We start from the raw sequence: 16,860 nt of genomic DNA on the forward strand, positions 1-16,860 counted from the left end.
AAGAACACGTAAACATCATTACTGAATGGATAAGAGTCAATTTATAATGCAGGTCCAGCACATGCATCTTGAAATCTGAAAAACTCGTAGCTCATTGGTCTGTGTGAACTCCAAACACAGCAACATACAGTCACTTACACTATTTATTATATACGTCCTATTAGGGTGAAATGCATGAAAGACTAAAGGATTTTCCATCAGGCTCAACTGTACTTGGCAAATGAGAGCAAGCTAACATGCTCAACTACGATGGTGACCATGGTAAACCTTAAACCTGCTTAAAATCAGAATGTTAGCATTTCCACTGCGAGTGTGCGGAGTGAGGAGAGCTCCCAGCTTCAGCACCATGGACAGCTCTTTATTATCAGTTACTGTATTTTAATCTATTGCACAGCATCGTATTTTAGGTCTTCATAATATTCTTCTGTATATATAGCATGCTCTGTTAATTAACTAGTAACTTAAGTTGTCAAATAATTGTAGTAGAGTGTATAATTGTTGTGCAGTAGAAATAAAAAGCGAAAATAATATACTTACATAATAAGAATGTTTGAATCTAAAGCAACTTAGTCATGAATATTTAATGTCATTAGGAAGTACTTTTATAGGTTTTAAGGGTGGTCATTGAACTGAGTTGATATGAGCATTGATGTGTAAAGTAACTGTGACTAAAATGCAGCAGTGTATATACATTATGTTGTATTCACTATCAACACCATGGTCAGTACTGAAGGGATTAAATGAGTAAGTGACAAGTTAACAGGAAATTAATTTATTAGTAATTTTTAGGAAAACATTTCCTGGGACCAGCTTTTCACATGTGAACCAGTATAGAAGGGAACATACAGTAATTTTGTTTTCACTGTTATATATCTAAATATCCGTGTTTATCTGCATTTTTAGGACCAAATAATCAATCAATCAAACAATTATTAAAGAAAGCAGTCAGCCAGATGTAATTGACAGTGGAAATAATTGTTGGTTTTAACAGTTCTCTTAATTAACTAATTCAAGTTTTGCTCTGTGTAAATTATTGTTGACAGTAACAATAATGGAAGCAAAAACAAAAAAACACAAATGTAGAACAAATGAGCTAATTTAAATAAGAACAATAAAGGTTTTAGCTGGTTGCAACTAGATATTGTAACAGGGTCGGTCTCTCTCTCTCTCTCTCTCTCTCTCTCTCTCTCTCTCTCTCTCTCTCTCTCTCTCTCTCTCTCTCTCTCGCTCTCCCTCTCTCACTCCCTCTCTCCCCGGTGTTCTACCATGTCTCTCTACCATTGTGAGGGGTGGAGGCTGACGGCCGATGCCTCTTCTGAGGAGAGGAGGATGGAGAACAGGGGGAACTAGAGGCTCGCTGCTCGGTCAGATCTCACAGAGCGTCTCGATGACCACAAGCTACGAACTCGGTGGAGATTGGGAGCAACGCGGGTGAAGATGAGCCGGAGAGTGATCGTCGGTCTGCTGCACCAGGTATGAAGCCTCCCCCCAGCTGCTGCTGGCGGCGATCATCGCCTGTTAAATGGGATCATTTGTTACATTGGGGGCGGTGGAGGGGGCGGATGGTTACATAACAGTGCGAGGCGACTCACAGATTAATTGGCAATAATCAGAATCCAGGGAAAGACGCATCTGCATGTGGATCGTTGATGGCTGTAGTTGGTTTTCTGCTGTGACATGATGGAGGGAAGCAGCCTGGTAAATGGAAGAAACTAGAAGGTGTTGGAAGGAAAATGTTCCGGGCTGAGAGAGCCTACAGGCCCGCGGCCTCACACCACAACACACACACTCAACCAGACACACTGCAGCTAATAAAGGCTGAAAATTAACCAACACTTAACTAAGCTTTTATTATCATCTGGATCACCTTCATCTCCATGGCAACGGGAAATCTCCCAGTCTGTCCATGCAGATGCACCTGATCCCAACAAAACCACTTAGCCCCGCCTGCTCCATGACAAAACCATGTTGTTGTGCAGTTTTCTGGATTTTAAAACAGCAGCCACAGGATAATAACAGTGAAACCAGGTATCCTCTCACCATATTAACTCTCTAAACGACACAGCTAGTTAAAAGCAAGAGGAGTAGGTGCAGAAATCTGAACTATAGCTTCATAGATGGGAAATCACTGTTTATGTTTGTAACGTGACCTCAATGGAAATTATAGACCTATTGGTTCCAATTTCATGATAAGGCACGAGCTGAGGTTCAGCTGTAGGCCCCAATTAATTAACTTATTAATGATTATTATAGCCTATTATTTACTAATGTGTTGTATATCAGTTATAAGCCATTAAGGCTACAAGAGCAACTTTTAAGGTGCTGGGTATATGGAAATACCTCCTCCAGCAAAGCACTTACGGTCATCAGGGAGACCTCTCGCTTGGACTGATTTCAAGGGTCTCCTGCTTGGAAATGGCTGAGGGACCTCTGTACCACAATCCATATACAAAATATTCATAGCTATGTGATTTATAAGCTATTTTGGTAATGGATCATTGGAAAATGTGAAACCCCAAATCCTTTTCAGAAAGATACACTCATATTGTTACCCTTTATGTCGGGAAACATTAATACACTGAGTCTTCTTAACGTTTGCCACAGCTATAGTCAAACTCTATCTATTCATTAGTCAATAAAAGCAGTTTATAAATCCAGATGTCCAGCGTGCCTGTCCATTGGAGATATCTGCATCCGACTCTAACCCTGAAGAGGTTTTTTTTTTCACAAAATATGCTAAATTATTTCTTTCGGTTCATACCACGTCTGAAAGCAGGATTTGTGTCCTTTTTAAATATCTGATATCTAAAGTTAAATAGTAATTTCCTCATGTATACTGCAGGTATGAGATTTAAATGAGAGAAGAGGTGCGGAGTAATTGTGAAGAGTGTCGAGAAGCTTTATAGATAAACATCCTGAGGTATCAAATATCAGCATCAGAAAGCATTAATCACCCATATTGATAACAGCTAGTTTCTATTTAATCTATAATACTTGCTAATTAATGTGGAAGAGATAACTGGATCTGATGTGGTGCTCTGAATGCTGTAATTAGTGGCATCCCATTAATTATGGATTATTTATGTAACCACTAATAAAACCACATAATGGGAAATCAATTCTGCTAACATGAAGCGTTCAACCTCAAGTGAATTAATTCATCTTTAATGAAACCGATAACTACAATGAAATAAGTAATTTTTAAACAAGTTTTAATCTTGTTTGTGAAGATAGTTATTCCCAAGCCTAACTAAGCTTTTTCTGGAATAAAATGTGTTCCAGTGTAATAAAAGCTTACTGGTTGATTCCCAATACAATTGCTTCATTTTCAATCAAAAAATTAATTCTACTGAAGAAGATTTACCTCTGACTGTTTTAGTTTGTGTTGCTCTGTCTGTCACCTTCTCTGCAACCACAGGAAAGCAGAGACTCTCACTGTAGTTTATCATATTCATTCTTTGAAGGACTGATGCAGGAAGTGACACAGTATCTAGGCTGGTAACACGACTGACCTGGTTTGAGAAACTGTCAGATATACTGCATTATGTTTCTACCTGGTGAAGAACCCTTTAAAGGTCATACATATAATTAACGCTGCCACTAGATGTCACACCAGCATCTTAGACAGAAGAAATGCTTTTATCGGCCACACCGATGGATGTTAAGAAGTCAAGTGAAAGTGGCCAGTAATCCCACAAGCTGAACAAAATTTAATTTGTACAGGAGAGCCAATAAAAGTGCAGCTAGCTCCTCTGCAGACTGATAAACTAGATCCGCTGCGTACTATCATCAGTGTAGGAGCGTTCGTGTGTGAAGCTTATTTCAGGGCTGTGTTCACTCTTGCAGACACGAGTGCAGCACACTCTCAGTGGGCCTGCATGGTAGCTAGCTAGATAGCACGGCTTGTATTGTTTGTAGAGCCATGCTGTGCTAATAGCCTGTAGACTGTATAAAAATAGCCGTGATATTCTTAAATCGAATCAAGGCACACTGTTGTTTCTCCATGGATCTGCCATGGTGAAACAACAAGGTGCGTCCCTATAAATGTTGCCTTTCGTAAAGGATGATCCAGTGTGTTCTGCTGAATATTAAGCAACAAAGCACCTTTACAGACTTTGACCAACAGTTATTAATGGCAGCCACTTACCGTAGTTACTTCACTCAAAGGAAACTTATTGAGCAGAAAACACTATAGAAGCACAATCAATATCTGACCTGACACTTAGTGAAAGGGAAATTAGGTTTAATGGGCCCTTATCATTGAGCTTCCTGGCATGTTATGTTTAAGAGTTAGATTATTTCCGTAAATATTATTTCCATTTGTCTACAGGTTGAAAAGGCCCACACCGTTCTCCCATGTACATTTGTTGATGGAATTGTTTCCATCCACTTAGTCCTATTTGAACCCGAGCTCTAAAAAATGGAGAAATACTGTGGTGAGATCTGAAAATTATTTGTATGTGATGTTTATACTGAGGAGTTGAGCTAAAAATAGCACATCCCCGTGCAGCCTCAGCTCAATTTTGGCCACATCTGGATTACTACCTGTTCAACAATCTTCCCCACACAGCAGATAATGAGAAAGCTAGAAACTGAATCATAAAATGAGTGTCTGCTCATGTGTTCCATGTGGAGAGATTGTCGTCCATCCGACACACTATACATCAGATGCTGCTGACCAGGCACAGAGTTGATGCTCTTCTATAACCATGAGTGAAACTGATTATCTTCTTTGCAGTAACCTCCAGTGATTCAATTTAATTCCATTCATGGTGGCCTCTGATTCCAAGAAGGAGCTATTTTGGGATCAGGAAGTGAAAGCCCCGTTAATATTTCCCTTAGACAGTATTACATTGATCACAGTTGGAGCCCTTCTATAGTTTGCAGGAAGTCTGTGTACATAAAAATGTTGACGCAACTGCATCAAGGTATCAAGGTAAATCTCAGTTCTTCCAATGAGCAAGCCATTGCTACGTTCACATCATGTGGGAGGGAAAGTAATGTTGGAAAATATTGATGTGTTTACAACTCAAATATTCTTGTGCTACTGCTTCTTGCTCATTGTTGGATAATTCATGTCCTAATCAATAAACTCTAGCACCAAATAAAATACTATAGACAAAATAACATTCCGCACATAAATTGTTTCGGAATAAGGATTTTTAAATGTTCTTGTACAATATATAACTTTTTTTACATTTCAGAGGTTACTTAGTTTCAGAGTGTGGATGACGCGGGGCATTTATGTTTGTTTTCTTTTACCAGCAACAAATCGGATATGTCAGAGGTTTACGAAAGATTTGGCTTCGCTGTCACAATTATGACTTGGATGTTGATAACATGGGGAATTAATTGAGCAGTGTGAATGTCTTCATCAACATTTAAAGTGTTTAGGTAGCATGAACACTTCCTTTTACTGACCGCAGTATAGAATGGTTAGTGTTAGCGGTGTCCTGCGCTTTAATAGATTTGCACAAGTTTATACTCCAGTTCTAGTGAATTACCTATGAACGAAGTTACACATCAGACCTAATTACCAAGTGAAATATACACGAACAATACATCTAACCTCTGTGACGCTTGTCCAACGAAAAATATTTATGCTAACGCTTTACCCAGGACATGAACCCCTTAGCTCAAGCCTTGGTCATTTAGCAGGATGTATGCTACAATAATGTTCATGTTAAAAGCCTTTAATTGGTTCTTGTTTTAAATCGGACAAATGAAGACTTGAGTTTCTGGAAAGTTGCAACCAACTCATTCAGTTAGCATTTATTAGCAAACTAGCTACACCAGTCAAAACCCAATGCTGCCTTCTTATGCAAAATAAAGACGCCATTGTTACTGTGAATTTAAAGTGAGGTAGAATTTAAAGTGAGGTAGTAAATTATAGTTTTTCCCACCTATCAAAGCTTCTTTATACATGTAGCAGTTACAGTGTGACATTAGCATTAATTTGGAGTCATGTTTGTGATCAAACTCAATCTTTTTGCCTTTGTTTTTGATTGGGTTATTAACTCAATTTATGTCTTTTTAGCTGCCAAATGGTTATAAGCTAATTGCTAACTTTAACTGCAGGAAGTTGTAAGTGTTGTCTTTTACAGATTTATTGCTGAAAATCTGCTTGTTGCAGTTGAACAAAACATTTGAGAACAGTAATGTTGCTAAAATGCCTACTAGTAAAAATTTACAATTTGTTGACAGAATTAGCTTTTAAGTGTCGGTACCATCATAACAAAAAACCTGCGTCATTATATTTCTGTATTCACATGTGCTCCAGCTAATGAAAAACCCAGCTGTGACATGAATGACAGCTTCGTGCACAAAGCAGATACAGAACATTGTTCGTCCTCAGGCTTTCTGAAACCAGATGAAACAGACAAACGTTATCCAACGCTGCGGCCTCATCCACTACATTTCTGATATATTGTGAGCACTTGGTAGAGTGAGCTGCGTGTTGCCATAGAAACCAGCACTGCCGAAAGCTCATAATATTCCCCTGTGAATGGAGAGCAGAGCAGCTTCAACGCAGCTATTTGTTCCACTGGTAAAAACACTGATGGTGGCTTAGGCTTGGTGCTCAGAGGAGGAAATCTGCCGCAACCTCAGCACAGTGAACACAGCAGTAAAAAAAATAACAACAACAAAACTGTGACAGCCACATCAGAGGATTCACATAACGACTCTATTGTATTTCAAAGATACTGGATTTATTTTTACTCTGGAGGAACATGTATTCAAATTCTTTCCTTAAGTAAAAGTAATATTGCCACGATGTAAAAATATTCCATTAAAGGTTCTACATTGAAAATGTAACTGAAGTAAAAGTCAATATCATCAGAATGTGCTCAAAGTATTAAAAGTAAATGTGTTATCTTTACTCAAACATGAATGCGTAAGTACCACTGTACTTCACTGTAGTTTGGTTAAGGTGGAGCTAATTCATAACTATGTAGCGCTGCACCCAATTATTTTCCTTATTGTTTAATCTCCATGCTAATTTTCTTTTGTTCAATTTTAGTTTTTTAGAAACTAATAGTGACACCTTCACAGGGCTTAATTATTTCTTAATTATGAAAATTATATTATAATTATTGAATTAATAAAAATTCAAAGCAGTAAATCCTCATTTTAAAATTAAGAAATAGGAATTTAGAATTTTTGGCCATTTTAAGTTAAATTAAAAAGTTTAAACTAATTCAATAATTCAACAGACTGTGTCAGCCTCTACTCTAGTTGTAATGGATGTAGGATGTAATGCACTTTACAGCGGGGATAAAAAGCAGGGCAGGGCAGCACTGTCTTTAGAAATACTAGTGCATTGCCTGTTTGAAATGTGCCTTCATTAATTTTGAATGTCCAGCCTTTCCGGGCAACACACCAGCAATGTTGCATTGTGTGTCAGTCCAATATCCGCCACTGAATGAAGCTAGTCCCGTTTCAGTGTGCAAACTTTCCCATTACAGAAAATTACTGAATGTATAGCAGTCTTTTGTCCCTGGGGCCAGCGAGTGGAAAAAGATCAATGTGTAGATATGTAGGCTGTGTGTTTAGAAATCTGTGTGCAGTGTTGAGAAGACATGCTCTTGGATTCATAGTACGTGCCATCAGATTTTTAGACGGTGCCCTCAGATCCATACTCAAATGACTTGTTAATGAAAAGCACAGCAAATATAAAGTTGCACAATGAAAGCTGTGAAACATTCAATGTGTAAAATGTGCCCTGAGATCTTGCGTCCAAATACAGTATATAATTGTAAATGGTAATGCTGCCTTGTAGTGCAGTTCAGTCAAACAACTCACGTTCAAATGTTAATTGCAACAGTAGAACAGGTTTAGTGATGGCGTCTAGGCTCCGACTAAATCACTCCCTCCTGTATGATTACACAAATATGATGGGAGTGATGAGCAAATACTTCTAACCCCCCCCACGGAGCCTACAGGTGGATGCTGGGGTGGTCGAGGGGCTGAAGCAACTGGTGGCAATACTGCAGCAGCAGTGCGAGCAAAGGGGGTTATGGGAAATTCTCTCTGCCCTAAATAGACCACCTGATAAGATGGGTGTGTATTATAGATGATTGTGGAGAGTGAGGTATGTCACATGATGTATGTCACATGATGTATGTCACATGATGTATGTCACATGATTGGAGCAGCGCAGCTCAAGCTTCTTTTCTGCCTTTTCTTAATATCAAGTAGAGATGCAGTTTCAAGCTTTGGCCAGAACTGCAACGTCACAGTTGGGTCTTAAGCAATACTCCAGTCCAAGCACCGCCAAGTCTGATCAGTCGAGCCTTTATTGAGGAAATCAAACTTCAAACAGATAGACAGAGATTCCTCCATTTAGAGACGGATTTTATTGTAGCCTTGGTTACTGTGGGAAATCTGTAGGATTATAAAAATACTGACAAATATACAAGCTGCTGCTGGATATTGTGTAAAATGATAATGTTTTGGGGTCTATTCCCAGAGTGGTTAGGGACTGACTTATTCTCAAAAAGAAGCTCTTCATATGACGACCACAACCGAAATCCATTGCGTTTGTAGCTGTTCTGAATGTCCTCACTGGAAGAGTGAAGTCTGCTGATATAGAAAGGAGGAGATTTAGTCTGATTTAAATATGGGTATGATAGCGCACATTTAAACTCAAAGTACTGTAATAACTGGAAAATGAGCTTTACAGAGAGAGAGAGTTCAAACCCAGTTTACCTTGTCACCTCCACACAGCTGGCTAATCACAGCATGTGGGTGTGAATGTCAGATTGTCTAAAATTGTCAGACACAATTGCAGCTTGGGAACGGTGCAACCATCTGACAAACACTGTCGATGACACATACCGACAAAATAATGGTTCCAGCCGGGGACCTTGTTGCATAACACTCACTCCTCTCTCCTGAAGTCTTCTGCATGTTTCTTTAACTGAGCAATAAAAGAAAAACAATTATATAACCTTTAAAGATATAATATGTAACAATTCTTCAATAAATATATTATATTATTTTGTTGACTTGTTTACTTACGTTATCCAAAATGTTTCCAACCATGTTCAAACCCCAGCTTTACTAAATGTAACGTGAATGAAACTTTTAATACATAACCTCATCTATGATTTGTGCCTGAGTATCGTCAGATTAGATTTTCGGTGGTGAAGACAGCTCCCAAGGTCTTTAGAGAAGACCCCTCGGCCTGGAATTACATATTGTATGTTTAAAAATAAAGCAATTAATAATGTTATTATTTTTCTCCTGCAACATACAAAGTTGCTAATAGTTAAAAACTCAATATGAACTTGAGCATTTTTTTTCATGCCGGAAATGCTGTCAAATTTCTCTCTAAACACATGTTCAAACATAAAACTCAAATATCACTGGAAACTATACTGGGAAAGCTTATAAAAAAAAGAATATCAAGTCCCAGTTGTTGGATGGGGTGTGTTAAACTGGGTGTGACAGCCTCACTTTGAAACCTACTGTGTGTTTGGCAGGTCAGATGGCAAACGCCATTACAATGTGATATAAAATGATGTGTTTCTTTCACTGTAAGGAACCTTAGAAATCGTACTTCTCTTTAGTGGATAATTATCGGATTCTTCAGATGTGCTCACTTCCCAGTATGATTTCCCCGTGGGCGCTGATGGGTGTTGCCCGCCTCTGGCTGTGTGGATGGTGACATGTTTTCACTCTCACAGTCTCACAGTAGCTGCACAGTTTCATGCTGAAACTACGTAGTACTACAAGTGGAACAGTATCTGCGCTCTGGACGTGGTGGTGATAGTGGAAACAATGGCGGAGTAGGAGGTCTATTGTTTCTGATATTATGTGCTTGGATGCCTTGTTTGTGAAGCTGCCACTCATTCTGACAGTACAGCCACATCAAGATGTTAAATTTGGAAATGCATCTTTTTTTTTCTCAGTTTCAGCTCCCAGCCCAAACTAAAATGGAGTTTTTCCAAAATGGCCTCCATAGTGTGTAAATCTGAAAATAACGTGGAATCAATGCATTTTGGCGTAAAAGCACATTTTCTTTCCTGGGTAGTAGTCTGAGCCAAGTGACCTTTTTTTCCATAGCTGATTTGGTTATTAAATCTTTGAAATTAACATTGTTTTAACAATATGGTTTTAATGTGTAATAGAAAGCAGTTGTTTCAGTTATGTAAAAGGAATTCTTTTTAACATATTCTTTCAATTAAGATAAAAAACATATATAAAAGGATATACACATTGTAATGTGTGTTTCATTGGACTTGCTTGATTTTATTCAAGATTTACTTTCATGAATTTGCCATTAAAAAGCCTTGTTGGACAGAAGACTGTATAATGTGGCAACATGGCTCTGTTGAAGTGTGGATCATGTTGTCCTTGTTACAACTTACAGCCCCTGTGATGTCTCAAGAAATAGTCAAATTTAAAAAGAAGTTTATTAAAAACTAGGAATACAAGATTAGTTTGAAGTATTAACAAAATTTACTTTATTACACTCATTATTTTCATCTGGTTGTTGTAGAGAAAATATTAAAAGCAACCACTACAGTCTAGCAGTCAGATAATTGTCATGAAATAGAGTTACAAAGTACCTTCAAATGTAAATACTCAAACAAAGTTCAAGTTTGTACTTAAGCAGTACTCGATTTCATATATCTAGTTACTTTCTATCCCTGCCTACAGCCTCTGTAAAGTCTCCATCATCAATACTTACTTGCACTTGTACTAACTAATACAAATAATTCCTGCCATGTTCCCTCTCTTACAGGCCTGAATCCATCGAGGAACCCCATGGAGCAGGATGTGGAGAGCCCAGCCATCATCAAACCCAAGCCCAAGTTGCCAAAGCAGGCCCGTGAGAACCTGCCTAAACAGCTGGCAGAAATGGACAGAGAAAGGAAGGTCCAGCGCTACGTCCGGAAAGACGGGAAGTGCAACGTCCACCACGGGAATGTTCAAGAGAGATACAGGTATCTAACGGACATTTTCACCACGCTCGTAGACCTCAAATGGGGGCTCAACCTCTTCATCTTCGTGCTGGTGTACACAGTGACATGGCTCTTCTTTGGCTTCATGTGGTGGCTTATTGCTTACCTCCGGGGTGATCTGGACCATATATCAGACAATCAGTGGACTCCATGTGTCAATAACCTCAACGGGTTTGTATCAGCTTTTCTCTTCTCCATTGAGACGGAGACGACCATCGGTTATGGGTATAGAGTCATCACAGACAAATGCCCTGAGGGGATACTTCTGCTTTTAATTCAGTCAGTGCTGGGATCTATCGTGAATGCCTTCATGGTGGGTTGCATGTTTGTCAAGATCTCGCAGCCCAAGAAGCGAGCTGAGACTCTAGTGTTTTCCACCAATGCGGTAATCTCAATGAGAGACGGACGACTGTGCCTGATGTTCAGAGTTGGAGACCTCCGAAACTCGCACATCGTGGAGGCGTCAATCAGGGCCAAGCTTATCAAGTCTAAGCAGACCAAGGAAGGGGAGTTCATCCCTTTGAACCAGACGGACATGAATGTGGGTTACAACACGGGGGACGACAGGCTCTTCCTGGTGTCACCGCTCATCATTTGCCATGAGATAAACCAGAACAGCCCCTTCTGGGACATCTCACAAGCCCACCTGTCCAAGGAGGACCTGGAGATAGTGGTGATTCTGGAGGGGATGGTAGAGGCCACAGGTGAGTGTTCAGATTCATATAGTTAGATGCATATAGTCAGATGCTTGTAATTGTGAAGTTATAATACATAGATTGAAATGGTACAGCAAATGTTATTCAATGTTGGACAGGGAAAATATATTGTTACCATACCTTATAAACAAATTTTCAGTGAGCCCAGACCTATACCCCCTTTCAATAAATACTAAACAGTAGTGTTCTAATATTATTTGTTAATTTCATTCATTTAAAACAAACAGTACAACAACATTTACAATATTTTTAGAGTCTGACTCTGTTGGTCCAGAATGAAATGTCTCAACAACTATTTGATAGATCATTCATGGTTTATTTGTGATAATTACAGATTCATAGTCTTGTTTAATTTTGATTTAATAGCTTTGATATTATATCTAACTTTAATCAAATGACTTTTGCAGCCTATATTTTTAATCATATAACAGTTTATACAGCACTTATAGTTTATAGTCACACCAGCTGCTCTGTGAAGCTCATTGTAGTCATTTCTTAGGTGGGATTAATTTGAGTAATTTTGGTTATCTTTATTTTTTTGTCTTTGCAAATATTAAATAGATTGTGATGAAACTTGGGTTATATGATTAACTATAATAACCTTGTTTTGTGTTATATTTTAGTTGTGTGCTGTGTACCACACCAATAATTTTGCCCTCAGCCTAAAATTCCTAAATACAAATATATGCTGGTATTTTAGATTAGATGGAGACGCATATTTACAAGGAACTGGTATGTAATCATTTGTCTCTGCCATAAAAAAAAAGAAACAATTACATAATGCCTGTGTGGCGCAGCCACTGCTGGAGACTCATAGAGGACTCCTGCAAACAGCTGAGTCAAAGCTCACAATGATACACATCAAAACATGAGTAAATGGATTTGAAAAGCAGCACTCAAATGAAAGTACATTAGTCAAGTAATGTATTTAAGTGTATATTTGAGGCACTTTTACTTTGAGTATTTTCAAAAATGCACAGTCATTCACAGCTTAGCTTAGATTTCAATCCGTCCAATAATAATAACTGTAAAATAATAACTTTACATTCAAAGCTGAACTGTACGACAAACTGATGGTGGCCTTCGTGTCCGTGATATTTTGGCTTCATTTCCGGATATTGAGGGAAACAAACATGCCACCTGTCACCATTTTGCAGAAATGCTTGAAACTAATAATGGCTAGAAACAGCAATGTGCTGTGTGTTCTTTAAAACTGGCAGCTTAAAATCTTGACACTGGAAGAAAAGGAATGTGTGTAGTGATAATAATAGGAAGTACAGTTATTGTAGTGTGGCCTGCTGGTCAACCCACACAGCCCAGTTAGTGTCCAATAGAAATGTGTAGGCTACTCCCTTGCAGTCACGCATATTGTTGGATTCAGTGAGAACATCACATAAAAACATTATATATATATATATATATATATATATATACACTACCGTTCAAAAGTTTGGGGTCACTTAGAAATGTCCTTATTTTTCAAAGAAAAGCACTGTTTTTGTCAATGAAGATAACATTAAATTAATCAGAAATACACTCTATACATTGTTAATGTGGTAAATGACTATTCTAGGTGGAAACGTCTGGTTTTTAATGAAATATCTACATAGGTGTATAGAGGCCCATTTCCAGCAACTATCACTCCAGTGTTCTAATGGTACATTGTGTTTGCTAATCGCCTTAGAAGACTAATGGATGATTAGAAAACCCTTGAAAACCCTTGTGCAATTATGTTAGCACAGCTGAAAACTGTTTTGCTGGTGAGAGAAGCTATAAAACTTCCTTCCTTTGAGCTAGTTGAGTATCTGGAGCATCACATTTGTGGGTTCGATTATACTCTCAAAATGGCCAGAAAAAGAGAACTTTCATGTGAAACTCGCCAGTCTATTCTTGTTCTTAGAAATGAAGGCTATTCCATGCGAGAAATTGCGAAGAAACTGAAAATATCCTACAACGGTGTGTACTACTCCCTTCAGAGAACAGCACAAATGGGCTCTAACCAGAGTAGAAAGAGAAGTGGGAGGCCCCGGTGCACAACTCAGCAAGAAGACAAGTATATTAGAGTCTCTAGTTTGAGAAATAGACGCCTCACAGGTCCTCAACTGGCAGCTTCTTTAAATGGTACCTGCAAAACGCCAGTGTCAACGTCTACAGTGAAGAGGCGACTCCGGGATGCTGGCCTTCTAGGCAGAGTGGCAAAGAAAAAGCCATATCTGAGACCGGCCAATAAAAAGAAAAGATTGATATGGGCAAAAGAACACAGACATTGGACAGAGGAAGATTGGAAAAAAGTGTTATGGACAGACGAATCAAAGTTTGAGGTGTTTGGATCACACAGAAGAACATTTGTGAGACGCAGAACAGGTGAAAAGATGCTGGAAGAGTGCCTGACGCCATCTGTCAAGCATGGTGGAGGTAATGTGATGGTCTGGGGCTGCTTTGGTGGTGGTAAAGTGGGAGATTTGTACAAGGTAAAAGGGATTTTAAATAAGGAAGGCTATCACTCCATTTTGCAACGCCATGCCATACCCTGTGGACAGCGCTTGATTGGAGCCAATTTCCTCCTACAACAGGACAATGACCCAAAGCACACCTCCAAATTATGCAAGAACTATTTAGGGAAGAAGCAGGCAGCTGGTATGCTGTCTGTAATGGAGTGGCCAGCGCAGTCACCAGATCTCAACCCCATTGAGCTGTTGTGGGAGCAGCTTGACCGTATGGTATGCAAGAAGTGCCCATCAAGCCAATCCAACTTGTGGGAGGTGCTTCAGGAAGCGTGGGGTGAAATTTCTACAGATTACCTCAACAAATTAACAGCTAGAATGCCAAAGGTCTGCAATGCTGTAATTGCTGCAAATTGAGCATTCTTTGACGAAAGCAAAGTTTGAAGAACAAAATTAATATTTCAAATAAAAATCTTTATTTCTAACCTTGTCAATGTCTTGACTATATTTTCTATTCATTTTGCAACTCATTTGATAAATAAAAGTGTGAGTTTTCATGGAAAACACGAAATTGTCTGGGTGACCCCAAACTTTTGAACGGTAGTGTATATATGTCTCATTTAAAAGTGATTCATTGATAGTTGTCTGTACATTCATGACTACAATGTAAAGATGGAACTTCTAACCGCTGATTCTACATGCTTGTAATGGTGATGGTGGGGCAAGACGTGAATCAATAAAGGCATAAACACTGTAGCAGCGTAGCTCAATGAATCCATAGGAACATTATTATACTTCATCATGTTGACAGACTGGGTGAGCGCCGCAAACTAAATTCCAATCAAACCAGTGCACTGGGACGGAGGGAGAAAACTGAGAGACAAAACCTGGACAAATAAAACCCAAACTATGATTACATACCATGAGAGAAAATTGGGAAATATGTTTATTTGTAATGTGGATGAACTGATCCTCTAAGTTGGCCCAAACTAGACTCTTCCTATGAATTGTTTAATCCTCAATGTTGTGCTGTGTTTCCAGGCATGACGTGCCAGGCGAGGAGCTCGTACATCAGCAGAGAGATCAAGTGGGGCCACCGCTTCACACCAGTCCTGACATTAGAGGACGGCTTCTACGAGGTGGACTACAACAGCTTCCACGACATTTACGAAACCAACACACCCGCCTGCAGTGCCAGAGAGCTTGCTGACATGACAAACCGCGCCCGCCTGCCCCTGACCTGGTCACTGGCCAGTAAGCTGAGTCAGCAGGGGCTGCAGGAGTCCGAGCAGGAGGGTCAGGAGACCAAGACCTGCACGGACAGCGAGGGTAAGGGTCAGCAGACTGAGCGGAACGGGGACGTTGCCAACGTAGAGAGCGAGTCCAAAGTGTAGCCGATGTGACAGAGGAGGGAAAGAGGGCAAGTTTAAGGTCCATATGAGATTATTGGACTGTATTCTACGCCTCCCGTTTGGGATGACCACACAAGCTTGCAGAGCACAGTGTTAATCTGAGGACCAATGAGCACAGTAGACCAAGTATCCTGCACCAAGATCCGCTTTAACGCAGTGATTCGTTTACCCCAAAAACAACAAGTAAACATCTTGACATGTGGCCCACCGCTGAACTGAAACCCCTTCGCGGCAAGTGCATGTTTCAAATATAATGTGATGTCCTCCTGATGAGATTCCTATTATTTTTTCTATTATAATATTCCTAGGGGCATTTGTATAAGTATTTTTGTATATACTATAAAATGTTTTGAATTCTTTGTTTTGTTGCGGTGTGAATATTTGACAAATGTTTGATACTAATTCCTTTAGGATGGTTCTGTATATATTCTATGCCTTACTGTATGTATAAAGCTTTCATTATTAGTTTTTTTTCAAATATATATATATATATAAGCATGTATAAACATTATCTGCAGTTAATTTATATTGTATTGTATATATACAGTATGAGGATAATGTTGTAAGAAAAACTCACATCTTAATGGATGCAAACTCTAGTTTAAACCAATGACAAATTCTTCCCAAAATGATAGGTGTTGTTTAAGGTAGTGCTACATGACTACGATACTATTCCTCGAGAAGCCATGACTCGCTGTTTACAGCCATGTGACTTCACACAATGGCCCTTTAAAACTGCATTTAGTCACTTTTGCACATCGGAGGCCTCTAGTGGAGAATGTGTATCACTATTCCAGTCTCCAGAAATCCCTCACGTCACCCAACGGTATCAAACATGAATAAACAGTCAACTGCTTATGATGATGATGAAGGTTTTTTTCTTTGTACATGAACCTTGTTAATGTGATTATCACTGCTTTCAAATGTGGCATATGGTTTTCAGTGGTGGAAAAAGCACTGAGATGCTTTTCTAACCACACTTTAAAATATTTGATTACAAGAAAAGGTACTTTAGTCAAACTCCTACTTTAGAAAAGTAGAGTGGTTTCATTAGTAATATGAACTTATCTGAATTTTATAATGTAAAAACTACTAACTATTGTTGCTAGACAAATGTGAGCTGTTGACAAATGGTAGTTAAATACAGTATAGAAAATGGTCCATATTTACCAAAGAGGTTATTATTATTATACAGTTAATCATATTATAGGAAATATACCTCTGTTACATTTACCAAACAAAAAAGACACAGTATAACTTATTGTTTATTGTATGTATATACTGTATTTCTACAGTTAACCTGCCACAGAGACTAAAG

At 38.9% G+C, this 16,860-nt stretch overlaps 1 protein-coding gene across 1 annotated transcript; it reads left to right on the forward strand.

Moving 5' to 3' along the window:
* Nucleotides 1–1,234: 1,234 nt before the first annotated feature.
* On the forward strand, nt 1,235–16,547 carry kcnj6 (potassium inwardly rectifying channel subfamily J member 6). The gene is made up of 3 exons (XM_034606452.1): nt 1,235–1,473; nt 10,751–11,674; nt 15,172–16,547. Exons 2-3 carry the CDS (start codon nt 10,774–10,776, stop codon nt 15,522–15,524), a joined length of 1,254 nt encoding a protein of 417 aa, XP_034462343.1. The 5' UTR covers nt 1,235–1,473; nt 10,751–10,773; the 3' UTR covers nt 15,525–16,547.
* The last annotated feature ends 313 nt before the right edge of the window (nt 16,548–16,860 follow it).

Source organism: Hippoglossus hippoglossus, chromosome 14 (genome assembly GCF_009819705.1).
Source record: "Hippoglossus hippoglossus isolate fHipHip1 chromosome 14, fHipHip1.pri, whole genome shotgun sequence".
NCBI lineage: Eukaryota > Metazoa > Chordata > Actinopteri > Pleuronectiformes > Pleuronectidae > Hippoglossus > Hippoglossus hippoglossus.

Excerpts from the sequence above, each read along its gene's own strand:
- kcnj6 (XM_034606452.1), top strand. The coding sequence starts at position 10,774 with ATGGAGCAGGATGTGGAGAGCCCAGCCATCATCAAACCCAAGCCCAAG. Across the intron at positions 11,675-15,171 it reads GGGGATGGTAGAGGCCACAG|GCATGACGTGCCAGGCGAGG; the intron begins GTGAGTGTTCAG and ends CTGTGTTTCCAG.